Source organism: Varroa destructor, unplaced genomic scaffold, assembly GCF_002443255.2.
Source record: "Varroa destructor unplaced genomic scaffold, Vdes_3.0 BEIS01000001.1, whole genome shotgun sequence".
Taxonomy (NCBI): domain Eukaryota; kingdom Metazoa; phylum Arthropoda; class Arachnida; order Mesostigmata; family Varroidae; genus Varroa; species Varroa destructor.
In genome coordinates, this window is record NW_019211454.1 from 9,447,203 (window position 1) to 9,462,082 (window position 14,880).

Genomic DNA, 14,880 nt, shown 5'->3' on the forward strand with positions numbered 1-14,880 from the left:
GCTATTATAAGAATTACATAATTGTAGATGCTAACCTGTGGCTTATGTCTCCTTTTTGTGTCGTTCTAGGAACATCTACTAATAATAGTTGTTTTATGTCCTTAGGACAACTTTAATAAAGGCAGACGTACACAGCTTTAGTGGATTAATATTATATGTGCATCAATTTTACAAATTTCAAAATATTCGTACTTGAATCTAATTTAGCGAAACACTGTATAAATTTTGATATCGTTAAAATCAAGTAGAAGGTGTATTTAAACGAGATAGTGGACATTTTGTTTGCTCGCATAAGGTTACTCATATATATGGCCGCAATCCAATGTTTTCCACAACTCCAATATTGCCGGCGCTGCAACCTAGCTATATATATATGTATGCATGTATATATGTATCAGAGTTTTGAGTATTGCAAGGAAATGTACCGTAAAGAATATAATTCAATAATAATCTATCCACATACGAAAAGAAGATTGTGTTATCCTGTTATTCGAAAAGCGGAGTTAACATACAGGCGTGGGAAGTGGGCACCGCGAGTGGCCCAGATGTTTCATTGGAACTAGTCGTGTTTTATTGACATTCTATGCGATCATGCTTAGATACAGAACCAGGTACAGGCAAAGCGGAAGAGGTAAGTAGTTAAAAACTAGGATATATTTATTTGTTTCCTTTTTATTGACTTCACGAGTTGATATATAAGAGATTATTTAATCTTTTGGTATTTGCAGTACACTATATGTATTTAATTCAGATTTAGGGTGTAGGCAGAAGGCTTACGTTTCGAAATGCTAGAAAATAAACTTCATATTTTTGGAACCGAGGAGATCGTACTAATAACGAAAATGCCCGTTACACATTGAGAATTTTTTTTACCTCTTTACTAAGTGGTACTCTGTTGCAGGGATCGTCTGCTCGTGGGATATGTCCGTCGAAATAGCTTTAGTGATTATATCAAGACTTACTCTTCGGACTGCATGTCAATTAACTTAGATATTATTGAGATCAGGAGGTATTCGCGTAGCGGAGTCCTGGAATCACAGGTGAGGCTTCAGGTTCGGATCTTCACTTCGTAGTTTTCAGTTTTTGCAAGGCGGAGCTAAGTCCGTCAGTAGCCAACGTATCTTCAATTGCGTCCCCAGATGAGTATTCACAGTCCATCGAAAGAGCCAATAACGCTCGTGATGTCGTTATTAAACAAAGCCTCAATAAAGCTTCAACAAAGCGAACATTATTTCGTTTTTGTACTGGAACATATAACTGGAACTGGAAATTATAACTGGAACAAAATGGTAAATAGGCTCAGGGCAATATTTTGGTGAAATACGAACCGCGGCAGAACCGAGCTACCGACATGATACGTCACCATAGCACTGCTGAGTATCTTGTCAAAAAGCGAAACGCAAGATACACCGTACAGAGGTCAGGGCACCCCCTAGGGCTTTCATTAGGGCAATGGCCGACTGCCCAGTGATGATTATAACGAGACAGAAACAAGCAGCGCGGAATAGGGGGCCTATATTGTTGACGACAGTTGTGTCCTAATTCATTCTCTAACGGCCATTAAGCATTGGAAACAACAATATTTCTTAACCGTACAGCTTAAAGTGATAGCATTGAGGGCTTTTTGAATTTTGAGAAGGCAGAGTACCCTGCAAGTTGAAAACATCAATTGCCTTTATTGATGGGCCATGCATCTGCAAACAACGTATCGATCATCCAATTTTCGACTCGTTTCGCTGATCAGCTGCACGCCATCAATAGAGGTATCGAATAGGACAGCCTTATTAGAGGCCATTGTAAAACAAGTAGAACAACACACAATTGTAGTATAACAAAGGGATCAAAATGTGCCACAATAAAATGAATCTCTTTGTCAAGCAAACGGACGAACGGTCTAGGTTGTTTGCTGGCGTGTGCTAACGAATTGTTCTAGCTTCATCCACTCTTTGAAATGAAAAAAAGGGGTCTTTTGTGTACGATGAAGGATAGCGACAGTGTTGTCTTGTACACTACGTTTGGTCAGTAAAAAAACCTGCAAATTTTTCGATTGGACCACCTTTCATTGACTGAAAAGCAGACTCTTTGCCATTTACGAACGTTTGATGGCATTTGTTAGTATTATCACAATGTATTGAATCAATAACTTTTTTTTTTCGTAAATCATATTCGCGTCAAGTAAATTATAGTAGCTGAAAGGAGAAAGAAAACCGTGGTACGCTGTGCAATGTCTCGCAATTTTAGGACGCCTAAAAATGAGAAGGCTTTACGCGGAATCATATGTTTGGCTGTATTACTAGCTAGAGCCTATCTCCGGCACCTTAAGCAGTGAAACATCATCAGGTTGCCTATGTTACAAGTTCTTTCTAGTGATTCTCAAAAAACGCACATGAAACCCTACAACATCGGAGAACCCCAAAGGGACGTCACCATATGAGGCGCAAAAAGGCAGCTGAAACATAACACAGCTCAGTGTTTGACGGTACGCCTCGCATTAGTTATACCGTCATATAGAAAAAGCACAAAATAGTCGCTCACCGAACGATGAACACAGTTTCCAGAACCGAGTACAGGGGGAGAAGCCATATTCTGTATCCGTTCAAGTAAGGAAGTGATTTTGTCAATGATAACTCGTTGTTGGCAGCGAACCGTACTAGTATATTTAGCCAGATTGAATGTCAATACGTTCCGCAGACTTACCCTGCCGTTCGAAATTTCAGCCCCATATATTGCCGCTTATTGCACCTATTGCCAATTTTCGAAGCTCAGTAGAGCATACTTGAAAGAACGAAAATGTTTGACAGTTGCGCCTGAATGATCCTGCTTGGAACTAAGGTATTTTGAAACTCTGTTTGTATCTACAATCTACTTATTGTATGGCATTATGTAGAATGTACATGAACTAGAAGAATCAGATCAACTTCATCTATGAAGTCTCTATCTTCAATGATAAAGTGAGGTAGGAATAAACTTCTAGCCATTATGAGCTATGCACAGGCGAATTCAGGAATGGCATCAGCTTATCGACGGTATGAAAAAGCAGCGCTTTCAGTGGCCACTCACTTGCGAGCACTTCAACCGAAGTTCAATAAGTAAAAAATTTATTTTCATTACGGGTTGCATAAACTAAAAAAATGTACCTACGTATATTTAGTTAGATACGATTGATAGTAAAGATTATTAGCTTTATAGATAAATTGACTATAGCGGTTAGATACGATGCCATGGGAATGACAGATTGCAGCGTGTACATGTACGTGTATGATTCCATATGCGGGAATCCTGCATTTTTCAAGACCTAATGTAATTGAATATGATAACGCTTTGTTCTAGACACCTGTGGCGTACATTAACTTGTCCTGGCTCATAGCCTGCTCATAGTTGAAACCAGCGGATTACTCACCATTAACGCATCGTAGGCAGAGTAACACTGTAGTCGACGATGTAGCCAGAAATGACAAAAATAGTAATTCAGCTAAGGACGAAAGTGTTCCAACGATATAGGCTGAAAATTTCAACAAGTATTAGCTTAATTTCCGGAATTGGCAAGATAATTAGCTTCGATATATCAATACAGCTTATAATACCTTTCACTCGTATAAATCATCACGTCTGTAAGCTTTAAGCGTCTATAGTAGATGTAAGCAAGGCACTTCTAGCGGAGCAGGAAATCGACCCGGGTTACTACGAGCAAACGACGTCCGTAACGGCGCAATTCTACAGTGCTGTACGTTCATCGGCAGATGTAACAACTCAATAGATAGCCCATAGGTTTCCAGAAGTTCTTTCAGGTCTAACTGTTATACAAAATGTTTTCAGTTTTTTAACCTGACGCCTCCAGAGTCTCCAATGCCAGAGAGTGGCAATATGACAGAATACAGAAAGCAGAGTATTTGTGTAGGTTGCCTCGTTCTGCCGGGTTATAGGAACAGTCCGGGATTATCGTACCGCCGGCGACACCCGAGCTAGAGTATAGGCCTGGAAACGTTCCAAACGAATGGTTTCACCCTGTAATCCCGTCCACACCCATCACCTCTATTCAAAGCGGGTAATTCTAGCACGCATAAGATCTGGCCTGATCTGGATAGGTCAACGATGATCAGAAGACTTCCAAAACTCTTCCCGCATCTAAACAAAACAAATGATTCAAATCTCAGTGATTGAACGATAATCAAATAACGATCTGCTTAAAAACTACAACTGTTTCCGTAACTCGATCGTGAGTCCGGGTCATTGTTTTAACCATATCTCAAGTGGAATCGGGCGTCGACTCGTTGAACGTCATGAACAAATATATGCGATATTGTCCGCTCAACGCGTTCATTCAAAAACTATCCTAAAGTGTCACTAACGAAAAGCTTAAATGTTATGGGGCATATAAGGATTGCGAAGCAACAAAGCTTTAATTGATCATTTAACTAAACTGGTCCTACTAAAGGCGAAAAAGACAAAGATATATCGAAAAATTAACTAAGCTTAAGGGTGAGAATATACGTAAAACAGTTACAATAGCAAAATACTAGAGGAATATATAATGTGTTATTTCGTTAAATTACCACTGCATGTAGATAATACAGTTAACCTCAATAGCCTAGTCAGAACGGGGGAAATTAAGACATGGATTGCAATGTTTATTTTTATATTGTGACCAAACGTTTTATAAGTATAGAATTCTGATGTCGTTCTTCTCTACTTAACGATACGTCACAGACGATTACTGCATACTACTCCAATCGAGACTTGCCCGATGCTCTCCTTGAGTACTAACAACTCGTACACAGTTGTTTACATTTTCGTATTTTAGTTTGCCTAGCACATAAGGTCCTTCGGGTTCAGCTAAACAATAAACAGTATTAGAATCATGTTTTTTATCCGGTTCTCAGCCTATGTCTCATTGTGTTTTTTGCCTATGAGCCGTTAATTGAGACTTGACAAATGCCTAACAGTTATTCGAAAGACGGCCGCGATCGCTAGTCACCAGCTGAACTCAAGATTTAACTGGAAAACCTAGATTACTGTAAATTTTCTGGAGCTCAATAGCCCATGACCCCATCCCGTTGTGTTGCCCTTCTATCGGTCAGCCAGTCCGCACCCTACCTGAATGCAAAAGGCTGTGCATACTTATATGTGCATTTTCGAAACAAAGGAAACGCGCTATAGAAGACGAGCCCTAAGTTAATCAGATTCATTAAGTCATGCTTACAATATAAGCATATTCTTTTTTTGATGAACTAATCGTTTCAATTCTAACTAGGGTACAAGTTATAGATCGTGAATGTCGGTGTCTTTTGGTTGGTAACTTTAATTTTTTACGAGTAAAGTAACATATTTATCAACGTTCTTTCGACCTGCGGCACAACGAAACCGTTGTCCCGTAGTGTTGAGTTAATCTTTTTTTATTTTTTGCTGCCTCATAAAATTACACACTATAGGTGGAAACAACCATATGATATGTGTACGTTTACACTGATACGGCCAATAAACTTATTTTCAACTTTGCACATTGTTCACAAAGTTCTTGGCTATGATTCGTAGACACATGGCGCACATAAATTTTTAAATATGTTGATACAGTCTCATAGAGGTATATGCACCCCGCTAATTTGTCAGTTGTGCTTAATACATCGTAGATAGTAACCCTTTTCATACACGCAGAATGATATAGGGTTGTTATTTAGCATATATATTCGAGATGCAGGAGCGCCCGAATACAATTGCCCAGGTTGATATGCCCATATCACTACTCAGAGAGCGTCTGGTTGAGATAAGTTTGCTTAACATCTGTCTTGCGTGTATCATAGGTACACACCTGTGTATCACCTATTAGGGTTATTTATATATGTTGTATTGTTTTGCCGATAACGTCTTACTGGCATCATACATCTATTAGATATATTGCAATATGAATTTAAAGGACTAGCTGCTATTGACCGTAGTAATAGTCTGGAGTGCATTCTATGTGTGTATTTAAAACTCGCAGCTCCGACGAGAAGCTAATTCTATGGATTAATAGTAACAATGTCCTAAAAACGGAATTAAATAAAGATCTCTATGATACTAGAAGAAGCCTCATGGAAAACACGTATTGAACGTCTTCTTGTAAGCTTGTTCACGACAATGATACATCGACCATTCTACACGGTTAAACCTATAACACCCCACCGAACGTAAATGCTCATTGTGTAGCCAAGTTTGTTGTAAACAGTTTTAATGACTGGCTGCTCTATTCCTATCGTCAGAGAAACGAGTTAGTGTGAACCAAGTAAACCTAACCTAACTCCTAGTGACGTGTTGGGAGAAAGTTATTTTTGAACGACACGCGGGCCTTCAATCCTTCGTCGTCCTCGTCTGATCCGATATTCTCAGGCGAGAACCAGTTTCTAAAAATAGAAGCGCGAATCTATGGCCTCGAACCTTCTATCTAAACACTTCGCATCGACTCGTTTTCACAATTGAAGATTCTTTTTGTTTTACCTTACAAAGAAGATAGAAACAAGTTTGCAAGCTTCCAACCATTCGCTATTGCTAACGAAATACCCAGTTAAGGTTAGCTCGAACGCCGCCTCGGTCGCATTTCGTCCTCAAGGCATAGGAAAAGGCGCAGATTGACCACCGAGTGATGAGTAAAGATAACACCTAACAAAACAAATCAATTATAACTCAATTGGAAATTAAAGGCTATTGGAAGTCATCGAAATCTTAAACTTTTTTAGGCAACAGTTTTTAGTTCCTTGATGGTTTATATTGAAACGTGTATCGTCAATTTCAGTAATCTTTATTTTACCCGAACTTAATTACACGTTCCTAGCGGATTGAGCGAAACAAAAGTCCAGTTCGCACCTGACATACAGCCAATATTATGGATGCTCGTGCTAGCTGTTGAAATAAAACCAAATGCAGAAGGTCATATCGTGTCATTTTTTCTGTACCTAGTAACCCTAATAAAGCATTCGCATTACGACATAAAATAGTAGATTAGTAAAAACATGTGGATCATGCAGGCTGGCCGCTATACCAGTTCCATTTGGATGCGGAACTTTTCAAATAGGTGACTTTTAGATATCGCGAAACATATTTGTCGTACGCTTCTGTGCATTTAATGCGTGTACATACGTTATTTCATAAAAGCCACCATATACCATATAATATAATCCAAATACCATATACCATATCCAAAATACCATATACCATATAATCCAAATCACCACTGGCATAGTGATTTGGATTATATGGTAAAACACATGTGGTGCGTATAGAGACTCATGTACCTATATATACGCGTTATTTTAGACTCCGGAGATGCCTTCAACTAACATACCTCCTCCATGGAGAAGATAAAGAGACCTGCGTTGATAACATCGTCTCCTAAATCTCATAGTTACGGAACTTTCGAAGAAGTTCGTCCGCCGAGTTATTTGCCCGGGCTCCAGATCCCGATGTGGTGCCACCCTGGGCACGCCAAGATTTCAACGATGTTTCCCCACCTGTGAGCGTCTGTCTTCGGCCGCTAGCGGGTCCCATTTTAGCGGCGTAGTCCATGTCGTCGCTTTTTGAAAGCGACGCGATAGAACCATCTGTGACGCTCAGTTCCTTGTTCGCCTTTGTTACCCAATGAAGTGACTGAAATTGTCATGGAAGCAGCCTATTAAATGCAGGTTGGATCAGAGGCGGCGGGCAGGCAAGAACAAGGAAGGTGATGTTCACGTAATATATGAATGCTAATACACAACGGGTTGATAATTGCAGTAACAGTTTTCGACATGTGTACTTCTGTAAAAGTATCGTATAAGACACCTGTCTATACTGTGACGGTATGTCAATAAAACGGGCTCTTAGAGGAAATCAACGTAAATCTTTGTCACCTCAAGAAACAAGGTTGCCTAAAAAACAGTGTCCAAAGCCTTGTCTAACTTCGAATAATACAATAACATTGAAATGCACGTTTCGTACTTCTGCTCGAAGTGACACAATTGTATTCACACAGAAACAACTACCATTCTTAAAGTGCGTTTCGGGATACTTCAGAACGATGTATGCAGCTCAAAATAGCTGTAACTTAACAGTACTGTAACTTAATAGCTAAACCGTCTCTGCAAAATTGATCATCCATATGTGTGATTACATTTTGCTGTCATGCGCAACCTTCTTTGTCCTTTTTAGGTTCTCCTTCAATTGTCTATTGAGCTATTTACCTTCAATATTCTACCTAGTTATTCGAATAGAGGTTCCGGCAGGTTTTTGTTGATACTCTCGGTTATATTCTCTGTATGAACAAATGCTCGGAATCACCTCTGTTAGATAGAGCTTAAAGCACTTGCCCCCGCTAAGAGTTTTATCAAGGCATGCCGTGCTGGGCTTATTTCTGAAATTCTGTCATTACGTGAATATCTGTTGCTATATTAGCTCACGTAATGTTCATAGACTTACACGGGCCGCGCAAGTTTGTCGGATCTTTGACTCGATTAATCTAAATCTTCACTCACCTACCCATTTGACACGTTAAAGTTGATTCGGCTAGTAGGTGAAACGGATATTGCTAAGTTAATTGTTGAAATCGACGTTGTGTGGACTTGGCTAGGCTATGACGGGCGCGTGTGTGTGTGTGAGTACTGTTAATAATATGCCTTTTTCTTTACGACATCTTGAAGCGCGGACGAATCGGAGTTCGAGGTGCATTAAGATAAGCCATATGATACTGTTTTGCTTCTAACTCCTCTGTTAAAACGAAAAACCAGGAAACGCGACATTGTAGCCGGAGCAAAAGAGACACATAGTTCGACGGACGAATGTTCCCTAGATTAATACGCACTTAATATAACTTTGAAGTGTCAGAGTGCATTCTATTGTGTACTATTGATGTAATACTTGAGGCCCTAAGAAGACTCCAATGAACCCTAGCACAAAACCTGCGCTAGAATCTCTAAAAAAAACAGTGTTGCTCACAGCCAACAATAAGGATAACAACAAAAGTGTTATTATCCAATTAATTTACTGGAAAAATATCTTCTTAATCTTAAATAATCTTACCGTGGACTTGATATTAGCGTACTGTTTGAAGGGTATCGCGAGTCCCGATTTTCTCCAACGATCATATTTTGTTCGTAAATCGTGATCTAGAAGAACCTCACGCGCCTCCTGAAGTCGCTGAAATGCTTCTAAGGTGTGACGTTTTGAAGTGGGATCCTGGTGCTGTTTGTCGGGATGCAATTCCAAAGCACGTTGCTTGTATTCTGCCTGAATCTGCTCCTCCTGAATGAAGCAAACAATTTACGTTCTATTGTGAAGCTATTAAAAATGAAAGAAAACAAACTGTTTTAGGGTGGCTAATGATACAATCTCCATTACCATAAATAATCTATATATCAATTTTCTGCCTGTTTAGGAACACTGAATAAAAACTGGTTAGAAGGTCCCCGTTACAGCTTAGTGGGTAGCGTATATGCCTGGTAATCTGGGACACGTTGTGGTCTGGATTCAAGCTCGGGCATAGACACGCGGTTCATTTCGTGCAGGGAGCCAACTGTATTCTAGAATGCCTATCGGCGATATAGGACGTGAAAACTCGTAGCCTAGAGAGTAGCAAGAAGCGACGATTGCACTTGCATTGGTCCTGCACGAAATCTGATTTCTGAATCTGAATGAAATTATCTTTCCATTGATAGCTTTTTTTAGTAAGCTTTCACGGTAGCTTTTTCTTGTTGCCAGGGAGACAATTTGCAGGCTTTTCTTTTATCCGACCCATTGCGAAATAAGATCGAGCCAAATCGCAGGAACATAATAACTAGCCAAGGTATATAGATATATCAGTGGCCAACACAATATTATTAGACTCATTTTCAGCTGAAGAATCTTGGCTGACCTTTGACATCCCTTTTACAAAACACTTCAATGGTGTTATTTTTTTTTATTGGTTCAAGAACACATCAGGGCAGCAGGGGTTTCAATACAAGCGTTATAGGAGATCTGAGTTAGGGAAGGACTAAAACTATATCCATCGCCTTTTCTAAGGCTCGAGTTTCTTCAAGCATAACCAAAGTTCTTACAGATACAAGGACCGATAACTCAATCGGCTATTAACAAGTTTTGTCCCCAGCCCTTTCCTAGGTGACTTCAATGTATACCTCGCGGTTCGCATCCGAAGAGATTCGATATACACGAACTCTGGAACAGTCTGAATCCAACTTGTGTGACAATGAATTTCCCTCATGATGCCTGAATATGGGCACTAGTCTAGTCTTAAATAGAAACAGAGTATTTTTAGTTGAATCTCCGTCCTCGTCCAGAGTTAAAACAATGGTTGCGTCGATATTGTAAATTAATGGTTGCAGGGCACCCCAGTACATTACTCGGAAAAATTCAGGCTTGTGCCTTGTAATCTTTTCAGTGTGTTTTGCCCTGCATACTTTCTGGCACTGTTTAACTTGTAATTATAATAACAATATTATACTATTCTTGATTATACTTGGTGAAACAAAAATCTCTTGACAGATGGACATTGGGTAGCATATATAGACGTTTACCCCACCCTGAGTCTATCTCAAAATTGTTTGGAAATTGCAAATTACAAAAAAAAATAAGAGTTTGTTACGTGTGTTCTATCATTAATTATTCCTTTTTTTTTGTGTCTTGTTCGAAGCTAGATTTGACCAGAGACTGGCTTAATCGTCGGCGTACGACAAGGCTTTACATAACCATCAATAGCTAGAAATGCTGATAGTTATTACTATTATTATTATTATAACTGAGCCGCCACAATGTGTTTTATCAGCGATTTTTTACGAGCAGCAAAAAAGTAGAAAGCATTTCAATTTCAGGAATTACTTCGAAAGACTTTGATGTCTAAGCCGATACTTAAATTGATCCAGGGAAAGACACTGTCGATAATATGGAAGTATTCACTTAAATCTGTCATATCCATTGACACATACAAAATAACGTGTCCTTTGATATTTAGTATGATATCAAATAAATGCTTGTTAGCTGATAACGTACGCTAGGTTTTAAGCCCCATCCCTTGGGGCAGTGTGGTCGGCACTTTTTACAAGTATCAAGGGAGTTAGTATACATTTACCAGAGAAAATTTTCCAACTGCAAGATGTTCTATCTGTTCGCCATGCATAATATTTGTCTCAGAACAGCAATAGTCAGAAGTAGCCGTCACGCTTGGTCGAGGCGATGTTAAATAAAACATTCCACTAGCGACAGGGTTACGGGGTCTGTAATTATCAGATTCCCCCAAATTCTGCCATAGCAATGGCGCCGCTAGATATATTTGTCGTGCACTAATTTTTCTCGTCCTAAGCTAGACGGATCTTGCTAAACTGTTTTTTATGGATTTTTCTTCTGCTAGGTACCGTGCCAATGATATGCCACGGTGACCACTAGCGAACTCTGAAATTCGAATTAACAGTAGTCGCATATTCGTGGCTCAACATAGCGACGCATTCAACGAGATGCCTACACTGTTTTTTTCACTAAAACGTTTTAACGTTTCCTTGAAGCTTCATCTGCGATAGTAAGGAAATTTGTTAACTTAGGTAACTTTTAACGATTAATAACAACTCGATAGTAGTGCAAGCGTTACTTAACGCTACGAAAAATAACATTCACAGATAAAAAAAAAAATCCGTAAACTTAAACGTTCATTGATAGACGCAGCGTTATATATATATAGAAAGTGGTAATTGCCTAAATTTATAACAGCTCTTCCTATCAAATGACGATACATGCTGTCGTAGTATATATTTTTTTCCTAGACATCTATTTTGAATAAAACACTCAACTGTTGTGTTCTACCTAAGCAATATAATTAAATAGGTTATTACACTGTTCTGGCTGAAAATCTAAAGCTCAAGAAACCGCTGAAATTTTCGATCCTGCAACAGGTTCATACTGATGCCATCTCCTATGATACGCCAGCCTTAGACAAAATGTCAGATATAGATAATATCCTATCACATACAAAACTCTATCGGATCCCCACTCGACTTAGACTTCCAACGTATTTCTTCCTAGTTCCAGTATATACTACACGTATGCTTCAAAAAGAGTATCTATATATACAGATATATGCTGGACGTTATAATGATCATCTACAAAGGATACAATCGTATGATCTGATTCTTTCAGAGCACATTCAAATCGAACTGTGCATCATTACTATCTTCTATCCGACTATGATCTTACATTAGCCGTTTCGTCACAACCGATGATGGCATAATAATCAGTATACGTCTTTGGAGGGCTAGATCCATCGAGAATGTCATTTAATATTGCATTCATGCTGCAAATTTGTAGATTCTTCTTTCGACAATTGGATAGACTACGGTTTGAATCAGTCCTCGACTGACGGCTCAGTTACGGAGCTTTCTACTCGCTCTGCGCGACTGGCCTTTTAAGCTTCCCCGCTATTAAGCTGCACTCCGTTTCTTCAAATAATAGGTAGTTAGATATTCGTCAAGGCACTGACCTCGCAGCTTCGCTCGTCAACACACGATCTCTTAAATGAGTCCTTTACTTCTATTTCTATATGGCCTCGTCTCTCCTCAACAGGCATTTGTTACCACTGCAAACATAGGAATAATTCACCTAACGATATCACTCGGTAGCCTTTAGTTAAGTGTGCGGTCTTCTCCTGTTAGACGGTATAACACGTAAGCTCTTAGGCCTCTGCAGCTGTTCCACATATACAGTTTCAGTACAAAACCGTCCGATAGTCGTCAGGACTGATTTGTTGTCATCCAGTGAAACACTAGGAGAGACTTTCCTTGCCTTCCGATTATCGATATTTTGGCTTTTCGGCGCCAAAAAGACACAGGTGTAAACGGATTTCTTTCGTTCGCGTACTTCTCGTCCTAAAGTGCAACGTGGAGATGCCAGCAAATTTACTGACGCCAACACCGCTACGCTGGTCAGTTCAAGCTTATCTTAATTGCTCATTGTTGAGACAGCACGTTAGCCCGATTCATGCGTCTGGTGATTGCGATGGTATCACATACTGATAGCTGGCGGGCGCAGGGTTTTTTGGGGCAATTAGCCCTTTCAGCGGATTTGTTTAATATTGCTCGATTATTTATCCCACAATTTCAGTCGATATCCCTTATTATACAGGGGACAGTTGGCTGGCACTAAAAAGGTCGCAAGGTTTGTGGTTTACGCAGCGAGACAACAGCAACTCCGCCTTGTGGTAGCTACGACCCTCTTTCCGTGTGAAGATTCCTATAGAGTTGGTTGTTTAGTAAGAGACTCCGTGTGCTGAGCGCTAGCTATCTCTTCTTCTAGAGCTACTCGATCGAGCTCCTTTTGAGCAGGCAGCTCTCCCTGCGCATGATGATAGCTGCGCCTCTTTCCCAACTGCGGCCAACAACGTCAGGGATCCGCTAACTCCACAGGTGGTGTACGTTTGCTCACCAGATGGCGCTGGCCATTCACCGGCGCTAGCGCGTCCTTGATCTCTGAAGATCCAGACGCGGAACTGAATAGGGTCAAGGGACAAGTCGATGACAGAGCCTTTTAGCATTCAACTCCTGTGTCTCTCCAGACACTAATGGACAACGCAACTGTATGTGTTTGCTTTCTTTCATTTGGTTCAGCTGTCGTTAGCCAGGCATACAGATTTAAAGAAACAAAAAAAAAACTATTACAGCATTTTAAGGGTAGTAAAAACAGCTCTAGATTTGATAATGTTAAGGGTATGATAAAGGCCGGGAAATAGCGCATCTGGTCTCTAGGGGCCATAACCACTAATATCATTATTTTTTCGTGTTCATAAAATAAATAAATGCATATTTCTTCACCAGTACAGGAATCATAATCCTACTCACTGAGTATATCGTCATCCTCTAGTCTGAGCTTCCAGTAAATCGCAGCATCTTTTCTTAGGGCCTCCCTTGACAACAACCTAGTGACCTTACTTTCTTTCGTATCTCCATCTAATTTAAGAACCTTGAGCAATATTACTAGCCAAGTCTAAGGGATACAACGTTTATCGTATGATCACCTATCCTCTCCTCCTCTAATACCCCAGTCCCGTCGTCTGCATTGGACTGGTTTTGTGGCGCTGCGTCAATGGAAAGGTACCGAAAGCGGACGCTAGTCAGCAAGGCCAGACGAAGGAAATAGATTTCGCCGCTAAGGTTACCACTAGATATCACTGTAAATCAACCCTAGGTGGACATTACTCCTTCGCGGACTCCTCGAGCTGTTGAGAGAAAGAGCTTTCGTCCAGTTTTGAAACTTTGTTGCTGGGGGCGAGAAAGGTTCTCCCTTGTTCTGTCAGCTTTATCAACCAGCTACCTTTACTATCTGGCCGCTGCTCATAAGGCCTTGTGACACCCTCGGCCCGTCCTTGAAACTCCAATAGCCCAACTTCTCGTCGATGTGCTTTCTTTTCGACGGTACGGGTTTACTTTTGGCATAGAACAAAGCCGTTTTTCTTTATCGAACACTTTAAGGACGGCTGGGATATCTGTGCCTCTGGTAGATTGCTGGTGATAGATCGTCTCTCGAGGATCCGTTCTGACAACAAGTTTGACCCACTGCTTTCCTTCAGTGTCGCCTTTCAGCACCCCCATCTTCCTGGCAGCAATTTGAACAGTGATCACCGATCCCAAATTGAACTCGGCACCCAGAAGCATTAGGTTGGCAATTCGATTGTATTGATTACGAATTTGCCATTGGAAGGTGGATATTAGCTCAACAAAAAAAGGAAAGGGTTGCCAGAAAAGCAAGTCACGACGTAGAAGAAGAAGGGTTAGGCCAAGGTTCAGAGTTTAGGCTGAAGCCCAAATAGATAGAATTCACCCAGTTCAGTGGTTGTTGGTCGGTTTCGATCGCCCGAAGATGTGATCATTTTGATAGCAAGATAAATATAATACACACTTC

General features: G+C 40.3%; 1 protein-coding gene across 7 annotated transcripts in view; it reads right to left on the bottom strand.

Annotated features, from left to right (window-relative positions):
• Positions 1–13,935, bottom strand: part of jdp (DnaJ domain-containing protein) — a 46,949-nt gene extending 33,014 nt beyond the window's left edge. The window contains exons 1-4 of one of the 7 annotated variants that reach the window (XR_015318751.1): positions 12,184–13,308; positions 9,025–9,246; positions 7,316–7,617; positions 3,401–3,502 (exon numbers count right to left, since the gene is read on the bottom strand). Coding sequence is in view for 6 of the 7 variants with exons in the window: in XM_086976994.1 (XP_086833120.1) it covers positions 7,363–7,617; positions 9,025–9,246; positions 12,184–12,279 (573 nt within the window). In the remaining variant the exon portion in view is untranslated. Of the gene's footprint in view, positions 1–3,043; positions 3,503–4,607; positions 7,618–9,024; positions 9,247–12,183; positions 13,321–13,820 lie in introns of those variants that run through there. The other 6 variants (XM_086976994.1, XM_022817183.2, XM_086976993.1 and 3 more) reach the window with 6 other exon arrangements.
• Between the last annotated feature and the right edge of the window lie 945 nt (positions 13,936–14,880).